Source organism: Anomaloglossus baeobatrachus, chromosome 4 (assembly GCF_048569485.1).
Source record: "Anomaloglossus baeobatrachus isolate aAnoBae1 chromosome 4, aAnoBae1.hap1, whole genome shotgun sequence".
Classification (NCBI taxonomy): domain Eukaryota; kingdom Metazoa; phylum Chordata; class Amphibia; order Anura; family Aromobatidae; genus Anomaloglossus; species Anomaloglossus baeobatrachus.
The window spans coordinates 312,078,515-312,098,378 of NC_134356.1; the positions used below are offsets into that span (position 1 = coordinate 312,078,515).

At 51.2% G+C, this 19,864-nt stretch overlaps 1 protein-coding gene across 2 annotated transcripts in view; it reads left to right on the forward strand.

Moving 5' to 3' along the window:
• The first annotated feature begins 247 nt into the window (after positions 1 to 247).
• The window catches only part of GXYLT1 (glucoside xylosyltransferase 1), a 105,788-nt gene continuing 86,171 nt past the window's right edge, over positions 248 to 19,864 (forward strand). Inside the window, exon 1 of one of the 2 annotated variants that reach the window (XM_075344986.1) lies at positions 248 to 624. In XM_075344986.1, the coding sequence (XP_075201101.1) occupies positions 464 to 624 (161 nt within the window). In that variant the 5' untranslated portion in view covers positions 248 to 463. The remainder of the gene's footprint in view (positions 625 to 19,864) is intronic. The other variant, XM_075344987.1, reaches the window with a different exon arrangement.

Genomic DNA, 19,864 nt, shown 5'->3' on the forward strand with positions numbered 1-19,864 from the left:
GCAACCTGTGCAGCCCCACAGGGCCCCAAGAGGTAAGGGGGCCATTCTTATCTCCTAAGGAGGTGAATTGTGCATTATTGTCCTGGAGAGGGCCCATATATTGTTCTTGCACAGGGGCCCTCTTCTGTCCGTGTTGTCTAGTGCTTGGAGGGCATAGAGGACCTGACAGGTTCCCTTTAAGTTCATGATACCCTGCCCAGCCCCCAGAGCATACACACATACAGTTCTCAGAGAGCAGGCTGCGCTAGGCTGGCCCTTATGGGTGCCGGGACAGTGCACTGTACGTCCCGCGTGTCCCTAGGCGCCCCATAGGCGCTGTTATAGCTCATATATTTATGCTCTTCATTACGTCTCCGCCCACCAGTGTCCAGCCACGCCCCCGGATCCAGAGCTAGGCGCAAGGTCCCGGAAGGAAGCGGCTCTGCAGCAGCCGACGAGCTGGCCCTGGCCGGGGGACAGTGTGATGAGGCGGCCGCCATGGCGCCTGGTGCTGCTGTGCGTGGCCTGTGGCTTCTGCTCTCTGCTGTACGCCATTACTCACAGCAGCAGTGGGAACACAGAGGCGCAGGAGCCGGCAACAGCCTCCTTGGTGTGGAGACGGGGGGCGCCAGACCGGAAGCACAGGTACGGCTAGGAGTCACGTGACCGCTTATGGGAGGGGGAGTGGTTGTAATGTAAGCCCGGGTAACATGAGCCACCGTACGCTGTGCTAGTGTGGACGGCACCTGGCTGTATACAGTGTGCTAGTGTGGACGGCACCTGGCTGTATACAGTGTGCTAGTGTGGACGGCACCTGGCTGTATACACTGTGCTAGTGTGGACGGCACCTGGCTGTATACACTGTGCTAGTGTGGACGGCACCTGGCTGTATACACTGTGCTAGTGTGGACGGCACCTGGCTGTATACACTGTGCTAGTGTAGATGGTGCCTGGCTGTATACAGTGTGCTAGTGTGGACGGCACCTGGCTGTATACACTGTGCTAGTGTGGACGGCACCTGGCTGTATACAGTGTGCTAGTGTGGACGGCACCTGGCTGTATACAGTGTGCTAGTGTGGACGGCACCTGGCTGTATACAGTGTGCTAGTGTGGACGGCACCTGGCTGTATACAGTGTGCTAGTGTGGACGACACCTGGCTGTATACAGTGTGCTAGTGTGGACGGCACCTGGCTGTATACAGTGTGCTAGTGTGGACGGCACCTGGCTGTATACAGTGTGCTAGTGTGGACGGCACCTGGCTGTATACAGTGTGCTAGTGTGGACGGCACCTGGCTGTATACACTGTGCTAGTGTGGACGGCACCTGGCTGTATACAGTGTGCTAGTGTGGACGGCACCTGGCTGTATACAGTGTGCTAGTGTGGACGGCACCTGGCTGTATACAGTGTGCTAGTGTGGACGGCACCTGGCTGTATACAGTGTGCTAGTGTGGACGGCACCTGGCTGTATACACTGTGCTAGTGTGGACGGCACCTGGCTGTATACACTGTGCTAGTGTGGACGGCACCTGGCTGTATACACTGTGCTAGTGTGGACGGCACCTGGCTGTATACACTGTGCTAGTGTAGATGGTGCCTGGCTGTATACAGTGTGCTAGTGTGGACGGCACCTGGCTGTATACACTGTGCTAGTGTGGACGGCACCTGGCTGTATACAGTGTGCTAGTGTGGACGGCACCTGGCTGTATACAGTGTGCTAGTGTGGACGGCACCTGGCTGTATACAGTGTGCTAGTGTGGACGGCACCTGGCTGTATACACTGTGCTAGTGTGGACGGCACCTGGCTGTATACACTGTGCTAGTGTGGACGGCACCTGGCTGTATACACTGTGCTAGTGTGGACGGCACCTGGCTGTATACAGTGTGCTAGTGTGGACGGCACCTGGCTGTATACAGTGTGCTAGTGTGGACGGCACCTGGCTGTATACACTGTGCTAGTGTGGACGGCACCTGGCTGTATACACTGTGCTAGTGTGGACGGCACCTGGCTGTATACACTGTGCTAGTGTGGACGGCACCTGGCTGTATACACTGTGCTAGTGTAGATGGTGCCTGGCTGTATACAGTGTGCTAGTGTGGACGGCACCTGGCTGTATACACTGTGCTAGTGTGGACGGCACCTGGCTGTATACAGTGTGCTAGTGTGGACGGCACCTGGCTGTATACAGTGTGCTAGTGTGGACGGCACCTGGCTGTATACAGTGTGCTAGTGTGGACGGCACCTGGCTGTATACAGTGTGCTAGTGTGGACGACACCTGGCTGTATACAGTGTGCTAGTGTGGACGGCACCTGGCTGTATACAGTGTGCTAGTGTGGACGGCACCTGGCTGTATACAGTGTGCTAGTGTGGACGGCACCTGGCTGTATACAGTGTGCTAGTGTGGACGGCACCTGGCTGTATACACTGTGCTAGTGTGGACGGCACCTGGCTGTATACAGTGTGCTAGTGTGGACGGCACCTGGCTGTATACAGTGTGCTAGTGTGGACGGCACCTGGCTGTATACAGTGTGCTAGTGTGGACGGCACCTGGCTGTATACAGTGTGCTAGTGTGGACGGCACCTGGCTGTATACAGTGTGCTAGTGTGGACGGCACCTGGCTGTATACAGTGTGCTAGTGTGGACGGCACCTGGCTGTATACAGTGTGCTAGTGTGGACGGCACCTGGCTGTATACAGTGTGCTAGTGTGGACGGCACCTGGCTGTATACACTGTGCTAGTGTGGACGGCACCTGGCTGTATACAGTGTGCTAGTGTGGACGGCACCTGGCTGTATACAGTGTGCTAGTGTAGATGGTGCCTGGCTGTATACACTGTGCTAGTGTGGACGGCACCTGGCTGTATACACTGTGCTAGTGTAGATGGTGCCTGGCTGTATACAGTGTGCTAGTGTGGACGGCACCTGGCTGTATACACTGTGCTAGTGTGGACGGCACCTGGCTGTATACACTGTGCTAGTGTGGACGGCACCTGGCTGTATACAGTGTGCTAGTGTAGATGGTGCCTGGCTGTATACAGTGTGCTAGTGTGGACGGCACCTGGCTGTATACACTGTGCTAGTGTGGACGGCACCTGTCTGTATACAGTGTGCTAGTGTGGACGGCACCTGGCTGTATACACTGTGCTAGTGTGGACGGCACCTGGCTGTATACACTGTGCTAGTGTGGACGGCACCTGGCTGTATACACTGTGCTAGTGTGGACGGCACCTGGCTGTATACACTGTGCTAGTGTGGACGGCACCTGGCTGTATACACTGTGCTAGTGTGGACGGCACCTGGCTGTATACACTGTGCTAGTGTGGACGGCACCTGGCTGTATACAGTGTGCTAGTGTGGACGGCACCTGGCTGTATACAGTGTGCTAGTGTGGACGGCACCTGGCTGTATACAGTGTGCTAGTGTGGACGGCACCTGGCTGTATACAGTGTGCTAGTGTGGACGGCACCTGGCTGTATACAGTGTGCTAGTGTGGACGGCACCTGGCTGTATACACTGTGCTAGTGTGGACGGCACCTGGCTGTATACACTGTGCTAGTGTGGACGGCACCTGGCTGTATACAGTGTGCTAGTGTGGACGGCACCTGGCTGTATACAGTGTGCTAGTGTAGATGGTGCCTGGCTGTATACACTGTGCTAGTGTGGACGGCACCTGGCTGTATACACTGTGCTAGTGTAGATGGTGCCTGGCTGTATACAGTGTGCTAGTGTGGACGGCACCTGGCTGTATACACTGTGCTAGTGTGGACGGCACCTGGCTGTATACAGTGTGCTAGTGTGGACGGCACCTGGCTGTATACAGTGTGCTAGTGTAGATGGTGCCTGGCTGTATACACTGTGCTAGTGTGGACGGCACCTGGCTGTATACACTGTGCTAGTGTAGATGGTGCCTGGCTGTATACAGTGTGCTAGTGTGGACGGCACCTGGCTGTATACAGTGTGCTAGTGTGGACGGCACCTGGCTGTATACAGTGTGCTAGTGTAGATGGTGCCTGGCTGTATACACTGTGCTAGTGTGGACGGCACCTGGCTGTATACACTGTGCTAGTGTGGACGGCACCTGGCTGTATACAGTGTGCTAGTGTAGATGGTGCCTGGCTGTATACAGTGTGCTAGTGTGGACGGCACCTGGCTGTATACACTGTGCTAGTGTGGACGGCACCTGTCTGTATACAGTGTGCTAGTGTGGACGGCACCTGGCTGTATACACTGTGCTAGTGTGGACGGCACCTGGCTGTATACACTGTGCTAGTGTGGACGGCACCTGGCTGTATACACTGTGCTAGTGTGGACGGCACCTGGCTGTATACACTGTGCTAGTGTGGACGGCACCTGGCTGTATACACTGTGCTAGTGTGGACGGCACCTGGCTGTATACACTGTGCTAGTGTGGACGGCACCTGGCTGTATACACTGTGCTAGTGTGGACGGCACCTGGCTGTATACAGTGTGCTAGTGTGGACGGCACCTGGCTGTATACAGTGTGCTAGTGTGGACGGCACCTGGCTGTATACAGTGTGCTAGTGTGGACGGCACCTGGCTGTATACAGTGTGCTAGTGTGGACGGCACCTGGCTGTATACACTGTGCTAGTGTGGACGGCACCTGGCTGTATACAGTGTGCTAGTGTGGACGGCACCTGGCTGTATACACTGTGCTAGTGTGGACGGCACCTGGCTGTATACACTGTGCTAGTGTGGACGGCACCTGGCTGTATACACTGTGCTAGTGTGGACGGCACCTGGCTGTATACACTGTGCTAGTGTGGACGGCACCTGGCTGTATACACTGTGCTAGTGTGGACGGCACCTGGCTGTATACACTGTGCTAGTGTGGACGGCACCTGGCTGTATACACTGTGCTAGTGTGGACGGCACCTGGCTGTATACACTGTGCTAGTGTGGACGGCACCTGGCTGTATACACTGTGCTAGTGTGGACGGCACCTGGCTGTATACACTGTGCTAGTGTGGACGGCACCTGGCTGTATACACTGTGCTAGTGTGGACGGCACCTGGCTGTATACACTGTGCTAGTGTGGACGGCACCTGGCTGTATACACTGTGCTAGTGTGGACGGCACCTGGCTGTATACACTGTGCTAGTGTGGACGGCACCTGGCTGTATACACTGTGCTAGTGTGGACGGCACCTGGCTGTATACACTGTGCTAGTGTGGACGGCACCTGGCTGTATACACTGTGCTAGTGTGGACGGCACCTGGCTGTATACACTGTGCTAGTGTGGACGGCACCTGGCTGTATACACTGTGCTAGTGTGGACGGCACCTGGCTGTATACACTGTGCTAGTGTGGACGGCACCTGGCTGTATACACTGTGCTAGTGTGGACGGCACCTGGCTGTATACACTGTGCTAGTGTGGACGGCACCTGGCTGTATACACTGTGCTAGTGTGGACGGCACCTGGCTGTATACACTGTGCTAGTGTGGACGGCACCTGGCTGTATACACTGTGCTAGTGTGGACGGCACCTGGCTGTATACAGTGTGCTAGTGTGGACGGCACCTGGCTGTATACAGTGTGCTAGTGTGGACGGCACCTGGCTGTATACAGTGTGCTAGTGTGGACGGCACCTGGCTGTATACAGTGTGCTAGTGTGGACGGCACCTGGCTGTATACAGTGTGCTAGTGTGGACGGCACCTGGCTGTATACAGTGTGCTAGTGTGGACGGCACCTGGCTGTATACAGTGTGCTAGTGTGGACGGCACCTGGCTGTATACAGTGTGCTAGTGTGGACGGCACCTGGCTGTATACACCGTGCTAGTGTGGACGGCACCTGGCTGTATACAGTGTGCTAGTGTGGACGGCACCTGGCTGTATACAGTGTGCTAGTGTAGATGGTGCCTGGCTGTATACACTGTGCTAGTGTGGACGGCACCTGGCTGTATACACTGTGCTAGTGTAGATGGTGCCTGGCTGTATACAGTGTGCTAGTGTGGACGGCACCTGGCTGTATACACTGTGCTAGTGTGGACGGCACCTGGCTGTATACAGTGTGCTAGTGTAGATGGTGCCTGGCTGTATACAGTGTGCTAGTGTGGACGGCACCTGGCTGTATACACTGTGCTAGTGTGGACGGCACCTGTCTGTATACAGTGTGCTAGTGTGGACGGCACCTGGCTGTATACACTGTGCTAGTGTGGACGGCACCTGGCTGTATACACTGTGCTAGTGTGGACGGCACCTGGCTGTATACACTGTGCTAGTGTGGACGGCACCTGGCTGTATACACTGTGCTAGTGTGGACGGCACCTGGCTGTATACACTGTGCTAGTGTGGACGGCACCTGGCTGTATACAGTGTGCTAGTGTGGACGGCACCTGGCTGTATACAGTGTGCTAGTGTGGACGGCACCTGGCTGTATACAGTGTGCTAGTGTGGACGGCACCTGGCTGTATACAGTGTGCTAGTGTGGACGGCACCTGGCTGTATACAGTGTGCTAGTGTGGACGGCACCTGGCTGTATACAGTGTGCTAGTGTGGACGGCACCTGGCTGTATACACTGTGCTAGTGTGGACGGCACCTGGCTGTATACAGTGTGCTAGTGTGGACGGCACCTGGCTGTATACAGTGTGCTAGTGTAGATGGTGCCTGGCTGTATACACTGTGCTAGTGTGGACGGCACCTGGCTGTATACACTGTGCTAGTGTAGATGGTGCCTGGCTGTATACAGTGTGCTAGTGTGGACGGCACCTGGCTGTATACACTGTGCTAGTGTGGACGGCACCTGGCTGTATACACTGTGCTAGTGTGGACGGCACCTGGCTGTATACAGTGTGCTAGTGTAGATGGTGCCTGGCTGTATACAGTGTGCTAGTGTGGACGGCACCTGGCTGTATACACTGTGCTAGTGTGGACGGCACCTGTCTGTATACAGTGTGCTAGTGTGGACGGCACCTGGCTGTATACACTGTGCTAGTGTGGACGGCACCTGGCTGTATACACTGTGCTAGTGTGGACGGCACCTGGCTGTATACACTGTGCTAGTGTGGACGGCACCTGGCTGTATACACTGTGCTAGTGTGGACGGCACCTGGCTGTATACAGTGTGCTAGTGTGGACGGCACCTGGCTGTATACAGTGTGCTAGTGTGGACGGCACCTGGCTGTATACAGTGTGCTAGTGTGGACGGCACCTGGCTGTATACAGTGTGCTAGTGTGGACGGCACCTGGCTGTATACAGTGTGCTAGTGTGGACGGCACCTGGCTGTATACAGTGTGCTAGTGTGGACGGCACCTGGCTGTATACAGTGTGCTAGTGTGGACGGCACCTGGCTGTATACACTGTGCTAGTGTGGACGGCACCTGGCTGTATACAGTGTGCTAGTGTGGACGGCACCTGGCTGTATACAGTGTGCTAGTGTAGATGGTGCCTGGCTGTATACAGTGTGCTAGTGTGGACGGCACCTGGCTGTATACACTGTGCTAGTGTAGATGGTGCCTGGCTGTATACAGTGTGCTAGTGTGGACGGCACCTGGCTGTATACACTGTGCTAGTGTGGACGGCACCTGGCTGTATACACTGTGCTAGTGTGGACGGCACCTGGCTGTATACACTGTGCTAGTGTGGACGGCACCTGGCTGTATACACTGTGCTAGTGTGGACGGCACCTGGCTGTATACAGTGTGCTAGTGTGGACGGCACCTGGCTGTATACAGTGTGCTAGTGTGGACGGCACCTGGCTGTATACAGTGTGCTAGTGTGGACGGCACCTGGCTGTATACAGTGTGCTAGTGTGGACGGCACCTGGCTGTATACACTGTGCTAGTGTGGACGGCACCTGGCTGTATACAGTGTGCTAGTGTGGACGGCACCTGGCTGTATACAGTGTGCTAGTGTGGACGGCACCTGGCTGTATACACTGTGCTAGTGTGGACGGCACCTGGCTGTATACACTGTGCTAGTGTGGACGGCACCTGGCTGTATACACTGTGCTAGTGTGGACGGCACCTGGCTGTATACACTGTGCTAGTGTGGACGGCACCTGGCTGTATACACTGTGCTAGTGTGGACGGCACCTGGCTGTATACACTGTGCTAGTGTGGACGGCACCTGGCTGTATACACTGTGCTAGTGTGGACGGCACCTGGCTGTATACACTGTGCTAGTGTGGACGGCACCTGGCTGTATACACTGTGCTAGTGTGGACGGCACCTGGCTGTATACACTGTGCTAGTGTGGACGGCACCTGGCTGTATACACTGTGCTAGTGTGGACGGCACCTGGCTGTATACACTGTGCTAGTGTGGACGGCACCTGGCTGTATACACTGTGCTAGTGTGGACGGCACCTGGCTGTATACACTGTGCTAGTGTGGACGGCACCTGGCTGTATACACTGTGCTAGTGTGGACGGCACCTGGCTGTATACACTGTGCTAGTGTGGACGGCACCTGGCTGTATACACTGTGCTAGTGTGGACGGCACCTGGCTGTATACACTGTGCTAGTGTGGACGGCACCTGGCTGTATACACTGTGCTAGTGTGGACGGCACCTGGCTGTATACACTGTGCTAGTGTGGACGGCACCTGGCTGTATACACTGTGCTAGTGTGGACGGCACCTGGCTGTATACACTGTGCTAGTGTGGACGGCACCTGGCTGTATACACTGTGCTAGTGTGGACGGCACCTGGCTGTATACACTGTGCTAGTGTGGACGGCACCTGGCTGTATACACTGTGCTAGTGTGGACGGCACCTGGCTGTATACACTGTGCTAGTGTGGACGGCACCTGGCTGTATACACTGTGCTAGTGTGGACGGCACCTGGCTGTATACAGTGTGCTAGTGTGGACGGCACCTGGCTGTATACACTGTGCTAGTGTGGACGGCACCTGGCTGTATACACTGTGCTAGTGTGGACGGCACCTGGCTGTATACACTGTGCTAGTGTGGACGGCACCTGGCTGTATACACTGTGCTAGTGTGGACGGCACCTGGCTGTATACACTGTGCTAGTGTGGACGGCACCTGGCTGTATACACTGTGCTAGTGTGGACGGCACCTGGCTGTATACACTGTGCTAGTGTGGACGGCACCTGGCTGTATACACTGTGCTAGTGTGGACGGCACCTGGCTGTATACACTGTGCTAGTGTGGACGGCACCTGGCTGTATACACTGTGCTAGTGTGGACGGCACCTGGCTGTATACACTGTGCTAGTGTGGACGGCACCTGGCTGTATACACTGTGCTAGTGTGGACGGCACCTGGCTGTATACACTGTGCTAGTGTGGACGGCACCTGGCTGTATACACTGTGCTAGTGTGGACGGCACCTGGCTGTATACACTGTGCTAGTGTGGACGGCACCTGGCTGTATACACTGTGCTAGTGTGGACGGCACCTGGCTGTATACACTGTGCTAGTGTGGACGGCACCTGGCTGTATACACTGTGCTAGTGTGGACGGCACCTGGCTGTATACACTGTGCTAGTGTGGACGGCACCTGGCTGTATACACTGTGCTAGTGTGGACGGCACCTGGCTGTATACACTGTGCTAGTGTGGACGGCACCTGGCTGTATACACTGTGCTAGTGTGGACGGCACCTGGCTGTATACACTGTGCTAGTGTGGACGGCACCTGGCTGTATACACTGTGCTAGTGTGGACGGCACCTGGCTGTATACACTGTGCTAGTGTGGACGGCACCTGGCTGTATACACTGTGCTAGTGTGGACGGCACCTGGCTGTATACACTGTGCTAGTGTGGACGGCACCTGGCTGTATACACTGTGCTAGTGTGGACGGCACCTGGCTGTATACACTGTGCTAGTGTGGACGGCACCTGGCTGTATACACTGTGCTAGTGTGGATGGCACCTGGCTGTATACACTGTGCTAGTGTGGACGGCACCTGGCTGTATACACTGTGCTAGTGTGGACGGCACCTGGCTGTATACACTGTGCTAGTGTGGACGGCACCTGGCTGTATACACTGTGCTAGTGTGGACGGCACCTGGCTTAAAAAACACTGTGCTAGTGTGGACGGCACCTGGCTGTATACAGTGTGCTAGTGTGGACGGCACCTGGCTGTATACACTGTGCTAGTGTGGACGGCACCTGGCTATATACACTGTGCCAGTGTGGACGGCACCTGGCTGTATACAGTGTGCCAGTGTGGACGGCACCTGGCTGTATACACTGTGCTAGTGTGGATGGCACCTGGCTGTATACACTGTGCTAGTGTGGACGGCACCTGGCTGTATACACTGTGCTAGTGTGGATGGCACCTGGCTGTATACACTGTGCTAGTGTGGACGGCACCTGGCTGTATACACTGTGCTAGTGTGGACGGCACCTGGCTGTATACACTGTGCTAGTGTGGACGGCACCTGGCTGTATACACTGTGCTAGTGTGGACGGCACCTGGCTTAAAAAACACTGTGCTAGTGTGGACGGCACCTGGCTGTATACAGTGTGCTAGTGTGGACGGCACCTGGCTGTATACACTGTGCTAGTGTGGACGGCACCTGGCTATATACACTGTGCTAGTGTGGACGGCACCTGGCTGTATACAGTGTGCCAGTGTAGACGGTACCTGGCTGTATACAGTGTGCTAGTGTGGATGGTACCTGGCTGTATACAGTGTGCCAGTGTGGATGGTACCTGGCTGTATACAGTGTGCCAGTGTGGATGGTGCCTGGCTGTATACAGTGTGCCAGTGTGGATGGTGCCTGGCTGTATACAGTGTGCCAGTGTGGATGGTGCCTGGCTGTATACAGTGTGCCAGTGTGGATGGTGCCTGGCTGTATACAGTGTGCCAGTGTGGATGGTGCCTGGCTGTATACAGTGTGCCAGTGTGGATGGTGCCTGGCTGTATACAGTGTGCCAGTGTGGATGGTACCTGGCTGTATACAGTGTGCCAGTGTGGATGGTATCTGGCTGTATACAGTGTGCCAGTGTGGATGGTGCCTGGCTGTATACAGTGTGCCAGTGTGGATGGTGCCTGGCTGTATACAGTGTGCCAGTGTGGATGGTGCCTGGCTGTATACAGTGTGCCAGTGTGGATGGTGCCTGGCTGTATACAGTGTGCCAGTGTGGATGGTGCCTGGCTGTATACAGTGTGCCAGTGTGGATGGTGCCTGGCTGTATACAGTGTGCCAGTGTGGATGGTGCCTGGCTGTATACAGTGTGCCAGTGTGGATGGTGCCTGGCTGTATACAGTGTGCCAGTGTGGATGGTACCTGGCTGTATACAGTGTGCCAGTGTGGATGGTATCTGGCTGTATACAGTGTGCCAGTGTGGATGGTACCTGGCTGTATACAGTGTGCCAGTGTGGATGGTGCCTGGCTGTATACAGTGTGCCAGTGTGGATGGTGCCTGGCTGTATACAGTGTGCCAGTGTGGATGGTGCCTGGCTGTATACAGTGTGCCAGTGTGGATGGTGCCTGGCTGTATACAGTGTGCCAGTGTGGATGGTGCCTGGCTGTATAGTGTGCCAGTGTGGATGGTGCCTGGCTGTATACAGTGTGCCAGTGTGGATGGTGCCTGGCTGTATACAGTGTGCCAGTGTGGATGGTGCCTGGCTGTATACAGTGTGCCAGTGTGGATGGTGCCTGGCTGTATACAGTGTGCCAGTGTGGATGGTACCTGGCTGTATACAGTGTGCCAGTGTGGATGGTACGTGGCTGTATACAGTGTGCCAGTGTGGATGGTATCTGGCTGTATACAGTGTGCCAGTGTGGATGGTGCCTGGCTGTATACAGTGTGCCAGTGTGGATGGTGCCTGGCTGTATACAGTGTGCCAGTGTGGATGGTGCCTGGCTGTATACAGTGTGCCAGTGTGGATGGTGCCTGGCTGTATACAGTGTGCCAGTGTGGATGGTGCCTGGCTGTATACAGTGTGCCAGTGTGGATGGTGCCTGGCTGTATACAGTGTGCCAGTGTGGATGGTGCCTGGCTGTATACAGTGTGCCAGTGTGGATGGTGCCTGGCTGTATACAGTGTGCCAGTGTGGATGGTGCCTGGCTGTATACAGTGTGCCAGTGTGGATGGTGCCTGGCTGTATACAGTGTGCCAGTGTGGATGGTACCTTGATATGCAGTGTGCTAGTGTGGACGGTACCTGGCTGTATACAGTGTGCCAGTGTGGATTGTACCTGGCTGTATACAGTGTGCCAGTGTGGATTGTACCTGGCTGTATACAGTGTGCCAGTGTGGATGGTACCTGGCTGTATACAGTGTGCCAGTGTGGATGGTACCTTGATATGCAGTGTGCCAGTGTGGATGGTACCTGGCTGTATACAGTGTGCCAGGCAGAATACTCCACAATACGGTGTGCCAGTGTGGATGGCATTTAGCTGTGCAGTGTGCCTGGTGGATGGCTGGGCTATGCAGTTGGCTATGCCAAACCTCTGACTCCTCAATTTCCTTGACTCCATGTCCGACTCCCTCTCATGTTTTAGTGATAAATTTACTGTAGTAAAATGGTAAAATCAGACTTAATTATTCTTATGATACAATCATCAAGCTGTTTAGATAGAACATAAAATATGATTATTGGAATACAATTTTAGAACACAAAAAACGTTAATGAGTTTGAAATATGCAATACACTATGCAGTAGGAAAACCAGTTTTCAACTAAACCTTATAGCAAATAGTGAGGAAAAATACTAAAGGCCCAGTCACACACAGCGACTTACCAGCGATCCCGAAAACGATGCGACCTGATAGGGATCGCAGGTAAGTCACTGGGTGGTCGCTGGTGAGATGTCACACAGTCAGATCTTACCAGCGATGCAGGAACAATACAGGTCACAGTAGCGACCTATATAACGATCTCAGCAGTCACTGTGACCCTGTCACACAGTGTCAAGCACAGCGATGTGTCCTGCCCAGCATCTGGACCATTCCGCAACGACTAGAGATCTCACAGCAGGGGCCTGATCGCTGGTAGGTGTCACACATAACGAGATCGCTAACGGGATCGCTACTGCGTCACAGAAACCGTGACTCAGCTGTGATCTCGCTAGCGATCTCGTTATGTGCGACGGTACCTTTTAAATGTAGACTGGGAAGATTTTCACTTCGGTCTTGACCAACAGGATCAATAGAGGACTGCAGGCTATTGTCCACCCCGATCAGGTAGGCTTCATTCTGACTCGACAAGCGCCAGACAATAAACGAAAAACCTCAACATCACCCAGCACACTAATAATTCCAAATCTCCATTACTCCTTTTAGCCTTGGACATAGAAAAGCCCTTCAATTCACTTATTTGGTCGTACCTATATAGGGTCCTGAACAAAAATGGGTTTCACACATAATTTTATACGTTCTATTCAAATTTTGTATGATAACCCTAAGGCTTATCTGAAATTACCCACAACCGATTTGTATCAAAAGTGTAACTAGATAAGGGCGCCCACTGTCGCCAGCACTATTTGCGTTAGCAACGGAACGACTAGCACAAGCCACTCGAGAACATCCAGCTATAATGAAATACAAGATAGGGTTGGAATCTTACAAGCTAAGCCTGTTCGCAGATCTATTAACCATCACATCCCCACATACTTCGCTCCCCAATCTTTTGTCACTCCTACACCGCTTCGAGGCTCTCTCTGGCCTCAAGGTAAATGTAGAGAAAACAGAGGCACTTTTTATAAATACCCCAAACATCACTCAAAACCATATCCTTTCAAACTTTAAGTTCCAAAAACAAACACACTATATCTCATACCTGGGAATTAAATTAACTAACCACAAATCTACACTAGTCAAATGGAATAGAGGAAAAAAATCAAATACAGCGCCTTAGCAAGGAGACTCTAGTAATAAAACTCCAAATTTTATTGAATCCAGAATAAAAAACACAAAAATGCAGACTACTTTCTGGGGGGACAGGAAAAGGTGGGTGATCCACGGGCAGAGGAAAAAATTCCTAGATGTTTCAACCGATAGAGGTCTTAAGCGGGCTTTACACACTGCGATATTGGTCCCGATATGTGTGTGACTGGGCCTTAAGAGTGAAATGGGCCGATAGTTTTTTACTTGTAGGGAGTCTTTTTTTTTTTTTGTTTTGTTTTTGTTTTGGAATAACCGTGATATGAGTCAATAAAATTTCTGGAAGTACTGCTTTACCATCGACGATGGCGTTGCATAGATTCAAGTAGTGGGGCTTTAATATATGGGAGAATTTTTTATAGTATGCAGCTGATAGTCCATCACTGCCTGGCGCCTTATTGGGTTTTAATTTTTTAACTACCACATCCACTCCCTCCTCCGTAACCTTTGCGTGAAGGGTGGCAGAGAAGTTAGTCGTAAAGGATTGGGAGGGAGATAGAGTTTAAAAATTCGTCTATTGCACCTATGGTAGGGGACGATGGTTGTGTGTATAGAGTTTGGTAGTAATTATGAAATATTTGGTATACTCTATCTGGGTGTGTTGTTTGACCCCCATGAGTATCATTTATTGTGTAAACTGAATTTATTCTTTCTCTTGTTCTAAGTTTCCTGACCAAAAGCTTATCCATTTTGTTGGACAATTTATAGTAGGTCGCTTGCATCCATTTTACGGCCCGTTCAGTAGCGGTTGTTAATAAGGTCTGTAGCTGAGTTTTTGTGTATGCTATCCTTTTCATGAGGTGCAAAGTTGGGTTTGATTGGTTTGCCATTTCCAATTTCAATAAAGTGATTTCTAGTTTCCTCTGCTCATCTGTCCTGTCAAGGCTGGCATATTTTCAGAATTTTGTAAATAAGTAATCAATTCTGGAGTACGAGTGATGGATATTCGAGAAGTATGTATAGCCGCGACTGGTGCCGTTCGATTCTCTCCATGTGTCGGCTAAGGTGTGTTTTTGCAATATCGCATTGAGAGACCAAATGTCTGTTTTTGAAATATCCATTCCCTTTGCCGAGGAACTATCTAAGGTCAAATTCAATACTAGATTCATGTCGCTACCCGAAATTAGAGAATCATAATCCAGATTGGATAGGTATCTAGAAATATCTCTAAGGGCTTGTAACTGAGCCGCAGGCGGCGCATAACTGCTTAGCAGACATACCGTTTTGGAATGTATAATTCCCCTCACCGCCACGAAGCTTCCCTCCCCATCAGCAAATGAGTCTAAAACCTGAAACGGAAATGAGTTGTGTATACAGATCAAGGACCCTCTATTTTTTTTTTTTTTTGTGTTAGCTGAAACATAGAATTTGGTATATTGCGGGTGAAGATATTTAGGCTGTGAAGAGGCAGAAAAATGAGTCTCCTGTAATAATAGAATGTCAGGTTTGTGGCGCACATAATCTATGAAAGCCTTTCTTCTTTTTTGAGGCCTCTTGCATTGTGAGAGTACCCTAAACGCCATGTGATTCCTACGTATGCTAATGCCGCAACTTCTCCAGTCATGAAGTGTATTGTTACCCCAACCCTCAGAAGTGTATCTAATGATTTCAAGTGTGGGTAGTGACCTGATAAAAACTGAAAGGTAAAAGTAAAGTCATTAACATAGAAGAACATAAAACATAAAACCTTAAAGACGGTTATGTAGTGATTATCATAACTGATGTTACGTAAGTAACAGGGCTGTGGAGTCGGAGTCGTGGAGTCGGAGTCGGAGCTCATTTTGGTGGAGTCGGAGTCGGAGTTGGAGTCGGTATAAAATGCACCGACTCCGACTCCTAAAATATATAATAAATTGGGGACAGGAGTGCAATGCAGAATGTGCTGAATATTTTACTAAATAATAACATTTAGTAAAATGCTTATATTTAAGTGAAAAATTTATTGTAGTATAATGTGAACATCAGACATTTAATTGTTTTTATGATACAATAATCAAGATATTTGGATAGAACATAAAATATTTATTGGATACAACTTTAGAACACAAAAAACGAATAAATTGTAAATATGTAATATTATATATATATACACAGTGTATATACACACACAAGATATATATGTAATCTACTGTATATTACATAGTGTATTACATATTTACAATTTATTACAGTTTTTTGTGTTCTAAAGTTGTATCCAATAAATATATTTTATGTTCTATCCAAATATCTTGATTATTGTATCATAAAAATTATTAAATGTCTGATGTTCACATACACATATTCCTGTACTACAATAAATTTTTCACCTAACTATAAGCAATATATGTAGGAGTCGGAGCCGGAGTCGGAGTCGGTGCAAGAGAATTTGAGGAGTCGGAGTCGGAGTCGAAGGTTTGGCTTACCGACTCCACAGCCCTGGTAAGTAATCCACCAAGAGTGGGCAGCACGCCGCATTCCCAGCCATAAAGTCCACCTGTAAAGCCTATTCGCCTACAAAAGTGTTAATCTAGAAGAACATTAATACTTGCTCTCCCCGAGACTCTGTGGGGGACATCGACCCCCCCGCCCCACAGAGCGCGGTTTCTTCGGACTTGTTGCTACTCTCGTACAGGCTTTCTTCTCTGCGGTAGCGGAGCATCGGGGACCGCAGTAATGTCTGCTCTTTTCAAAGCATCCAGGCACTCCTCCAGGGAGAATACCACATAGTGGGATCCCTTATAATTCAATAATAGAGTGAACCGGAAACCCCACTTGTATTTCACGTTGGCTTTGGTTAGGGCCATGGTGACCCCCCCCCCCCACCCCTCAGCTCTCTCCGCCGCAACAAAGTAGTCGGTCTAATGTCTGCAAAGAATGATAGAGCTTGGTACTCCTGGCAAGGACGGGGTATTTCTTGCTGCCGAGAGGATAAGATCCCTTGAATCCTCTTGCCTTAAAGGGAACCAAGCATCAGGATTTTCGTGTATAAGCTGCAGACAGTGCAGTACTGGCACTATCATGCACAGTGTGTACATACCATCAGGGGGCAGCTCGGGTATTTACGCAGTGAAATACAACTTTATAAAGTTTGAAATTTCGTGCACTTTTTGATTGACGTGTGCACCTCTGCAGATAATGTCCGGGCGGGTTATGCAGGAGTTCCCCGCCCCCCACCAGCCTGTTTCTCATTCTCTCCTGATGTCTGGGCGGGTTATGCATGTGTTTCCCGCCCCCCCGCGCCGCCTGTTCCTCCCTCCCTCCCTCCCTCTGGCTGTATGTAAATATCTAATCTTCAGAAACATGGCGCCGGAGTGGGCCTCTGCGCATAGCGCTTATCTGCGGCGCCATGATTCTGAAGCCCCCGCATTACACAACTTGGTGTCTGAGAGGGCGGCGCCACAGCGATGTCACACTGTCTGGTGTGTTGGCCCGGTGTCCTGGGGCGGCACAATACAGGAGCAGCAGGTAATCGCGTCCTCCGGTCAGCTGTTCTGTCCTGTTCTAATCGCGCGCGCTCCCGCGGTCACAACGGGCTGTGAAGAAACGAGGGCGCATGCGCCGCCCTCTCAGACACAAAGTTGTGTAATGCGGGGGCTTCAGAAACATGGCGCCGGAGATAAGCGCTATGCGCAGAGGCCCACTCCGGCGCCATGTTTCTGAAGATTAGATATTTACATACAGCCAGAGGGAGGGAGGGAGGAACAGGCGGCGCGGGGGGGGGCGGGGAACACGTGCATAACCCGCCCGGACATTATCTGCAGAGGTGCACACGTCAATCAAAAAGTGCACGAAATTTCAAACTTTATAAAGTTGTATTTCACTGCCTAAACACCCGAGCTGCCCCCTGATGGTATGTACACACTGTGCATGATAGTGCCAGTACTGCACTGGCTGCAGCTTATACACGAAAATCCTGATGCTTGGTTCCCTTTAAGCCTGCTTTACATACGATATCTTATGCGATGTGACACGCCCCCATCGTATGTGCGGCACGTTCAATTTGTTGACTGTGTCGCACAATTGATTAAAATCTGTCTCACATGTACTTACCTTCCATACGACCTCGATGTGGGCGGCGAACATCCACTTCCTGGACTGGGAGGGACATTCGGCGTCACACGGCAGGTGGCCAATAGAAGTGGAGGGGCGGAGATGAGCGGGACGTAAACATCCCGCACACCTCCTTCCCTCCGCATTGCCGGTGGGACGCAGGTAAGATCTGTTCATCATTCCCGGGGTGTCACACACTGCGATGTGTGCTGCCTCGGTGACATTGACCAACCAGACGTGCAATTTTTAGGAAATGAACGACGTGCATGCGATGAACGGTTTTACGTTCAATCGCAGTCGCACTTAGCTGTCACACGGTACAACACCATTAACAATGCCGCATGTGCGTCACTTATGATGTGACCCCGCCAACACATCGTTAGATATGTTGTAGCGTGTAAAGCGGGCTTTAGTTTAAGGATAATGTCCCTGGGGGTAGCGTCTTGTGGCGGGCGGCGGTTCAGGGCTCTGTGAATTTTAATTGTCAAGCTGTGAGGGATCCATTTGTGACAGGAGGTCACTGAAGAGTCCAAGGGCCATTTCTTTGAGATTAGTGCAGGATTCTGGCATTCCTCTTATCCTGATGTTCCCCCTTCTCAAGCGATTTTTAAGATCCTCACATTTTAGTTCCAGCATTTCCAATCTGTTATCGTGCTCCAGTATGCAGGATCTATCCTCCTCCATGGCCTCTGCTACATAATCTGCTTTCTGCTCAAAGGGGAGCAGCCCTGTGAGCTATCTCTTGCATCTGTGTGGTGAAGGTTGTCAGCGCTGCTGCCAGCTCGGTTTTAAACATGGATTTAATTGCCTGCAGCAGTTCATCTGAGGCCTGGAGATGTGCTGTGGGGGTTGCAGGGTCAGTAGCACGGTCTTCCTTGTCAGCTTCCGCCTCCATACTAGCCGAGGAGGAAGTGACTGGCGCCATCTTAGCCGAGTCTGAACTGACCTGCGCTCCCAGGAGCTGTGGAATCGTGCGTGATGGCTGTTTTTGAGGTCCCCTTCTTTGTCCAAGCCATCTTTGGTGGGTTGACTTCTTGGCGCTCCGGTTTGATTCTCGGTGCGGTGGCTGGGGTGCGGAGCTCACTGAGACACCTCTGCCTCCATCAAGCGCCGCGCATGCGCCCCCCGCAAGGACCTGTTTTTGCAGTTCTGAGAGGAGTTCAGATGTTCCTTCCTTCCTAGTGTGTTTTTACCCTTATCTGTAGAGAAAGAGCTTCACTAATTATGTACATAAAATGCAGCACAGATTCATCTCAATTAAAAGCCTAGATCCTTTGATCAGGAATAGAACAGACATTTATAGAACATTTCATAACTTTCCCAAATTCTTATGAAAATATATTCAGCACATAATGCATTGAACTCCTATCAAAAGGAGAGTAAACTCACAATTCCAGCTCACCAGTATATTTGAAGTCCAAAGATGGTGCATGGAACTCCTGTACCCAATTTATTATATACTTCAGGAGTCAGTCCATTTTACACTGACTCCGACTCCACCAAGTATGCATAAACTCCGACTCCACAGCCCGGGTGGATGGCTCCTAGATATGCAGTCTGGCAAACAAAGCACCCCACTGGACAGTGTGCTTTACATATATACAGTGTGGCAGGCAGAGAGTTTTTCTCATTATCTGACATGAAATCAGAATACCCCTTTCCTGTTTTAGGCCAATTAGGATTACTAAAGCTATTAATATTTGCCAAATGATAGAATTGGGAGATATAGAGATAATGTTTTAAGGCATTTTTATTGGTTTCTGCAAAATCAAAAGTTTACATACCTTTCATTAGTATTTGGTACCATTGCCCTATGACTTGGGTCAAACGTTTTGGATATCCTTCCACAAGCCTCTCATACTAGTTGGTAGGAATTAGGACCCATTCCTCCTGACAGAACTGGTGTAGCTGAGCCATGTTTGTTGGTCGCCTCCCTCACACCTGCCTTTTCAGCTTTACCCATACATTTTTAATTGGATTGAGATCAGGGTTTTGTGATGGCCACTCCAAAACATTGATTTTGTTATCCTTAAG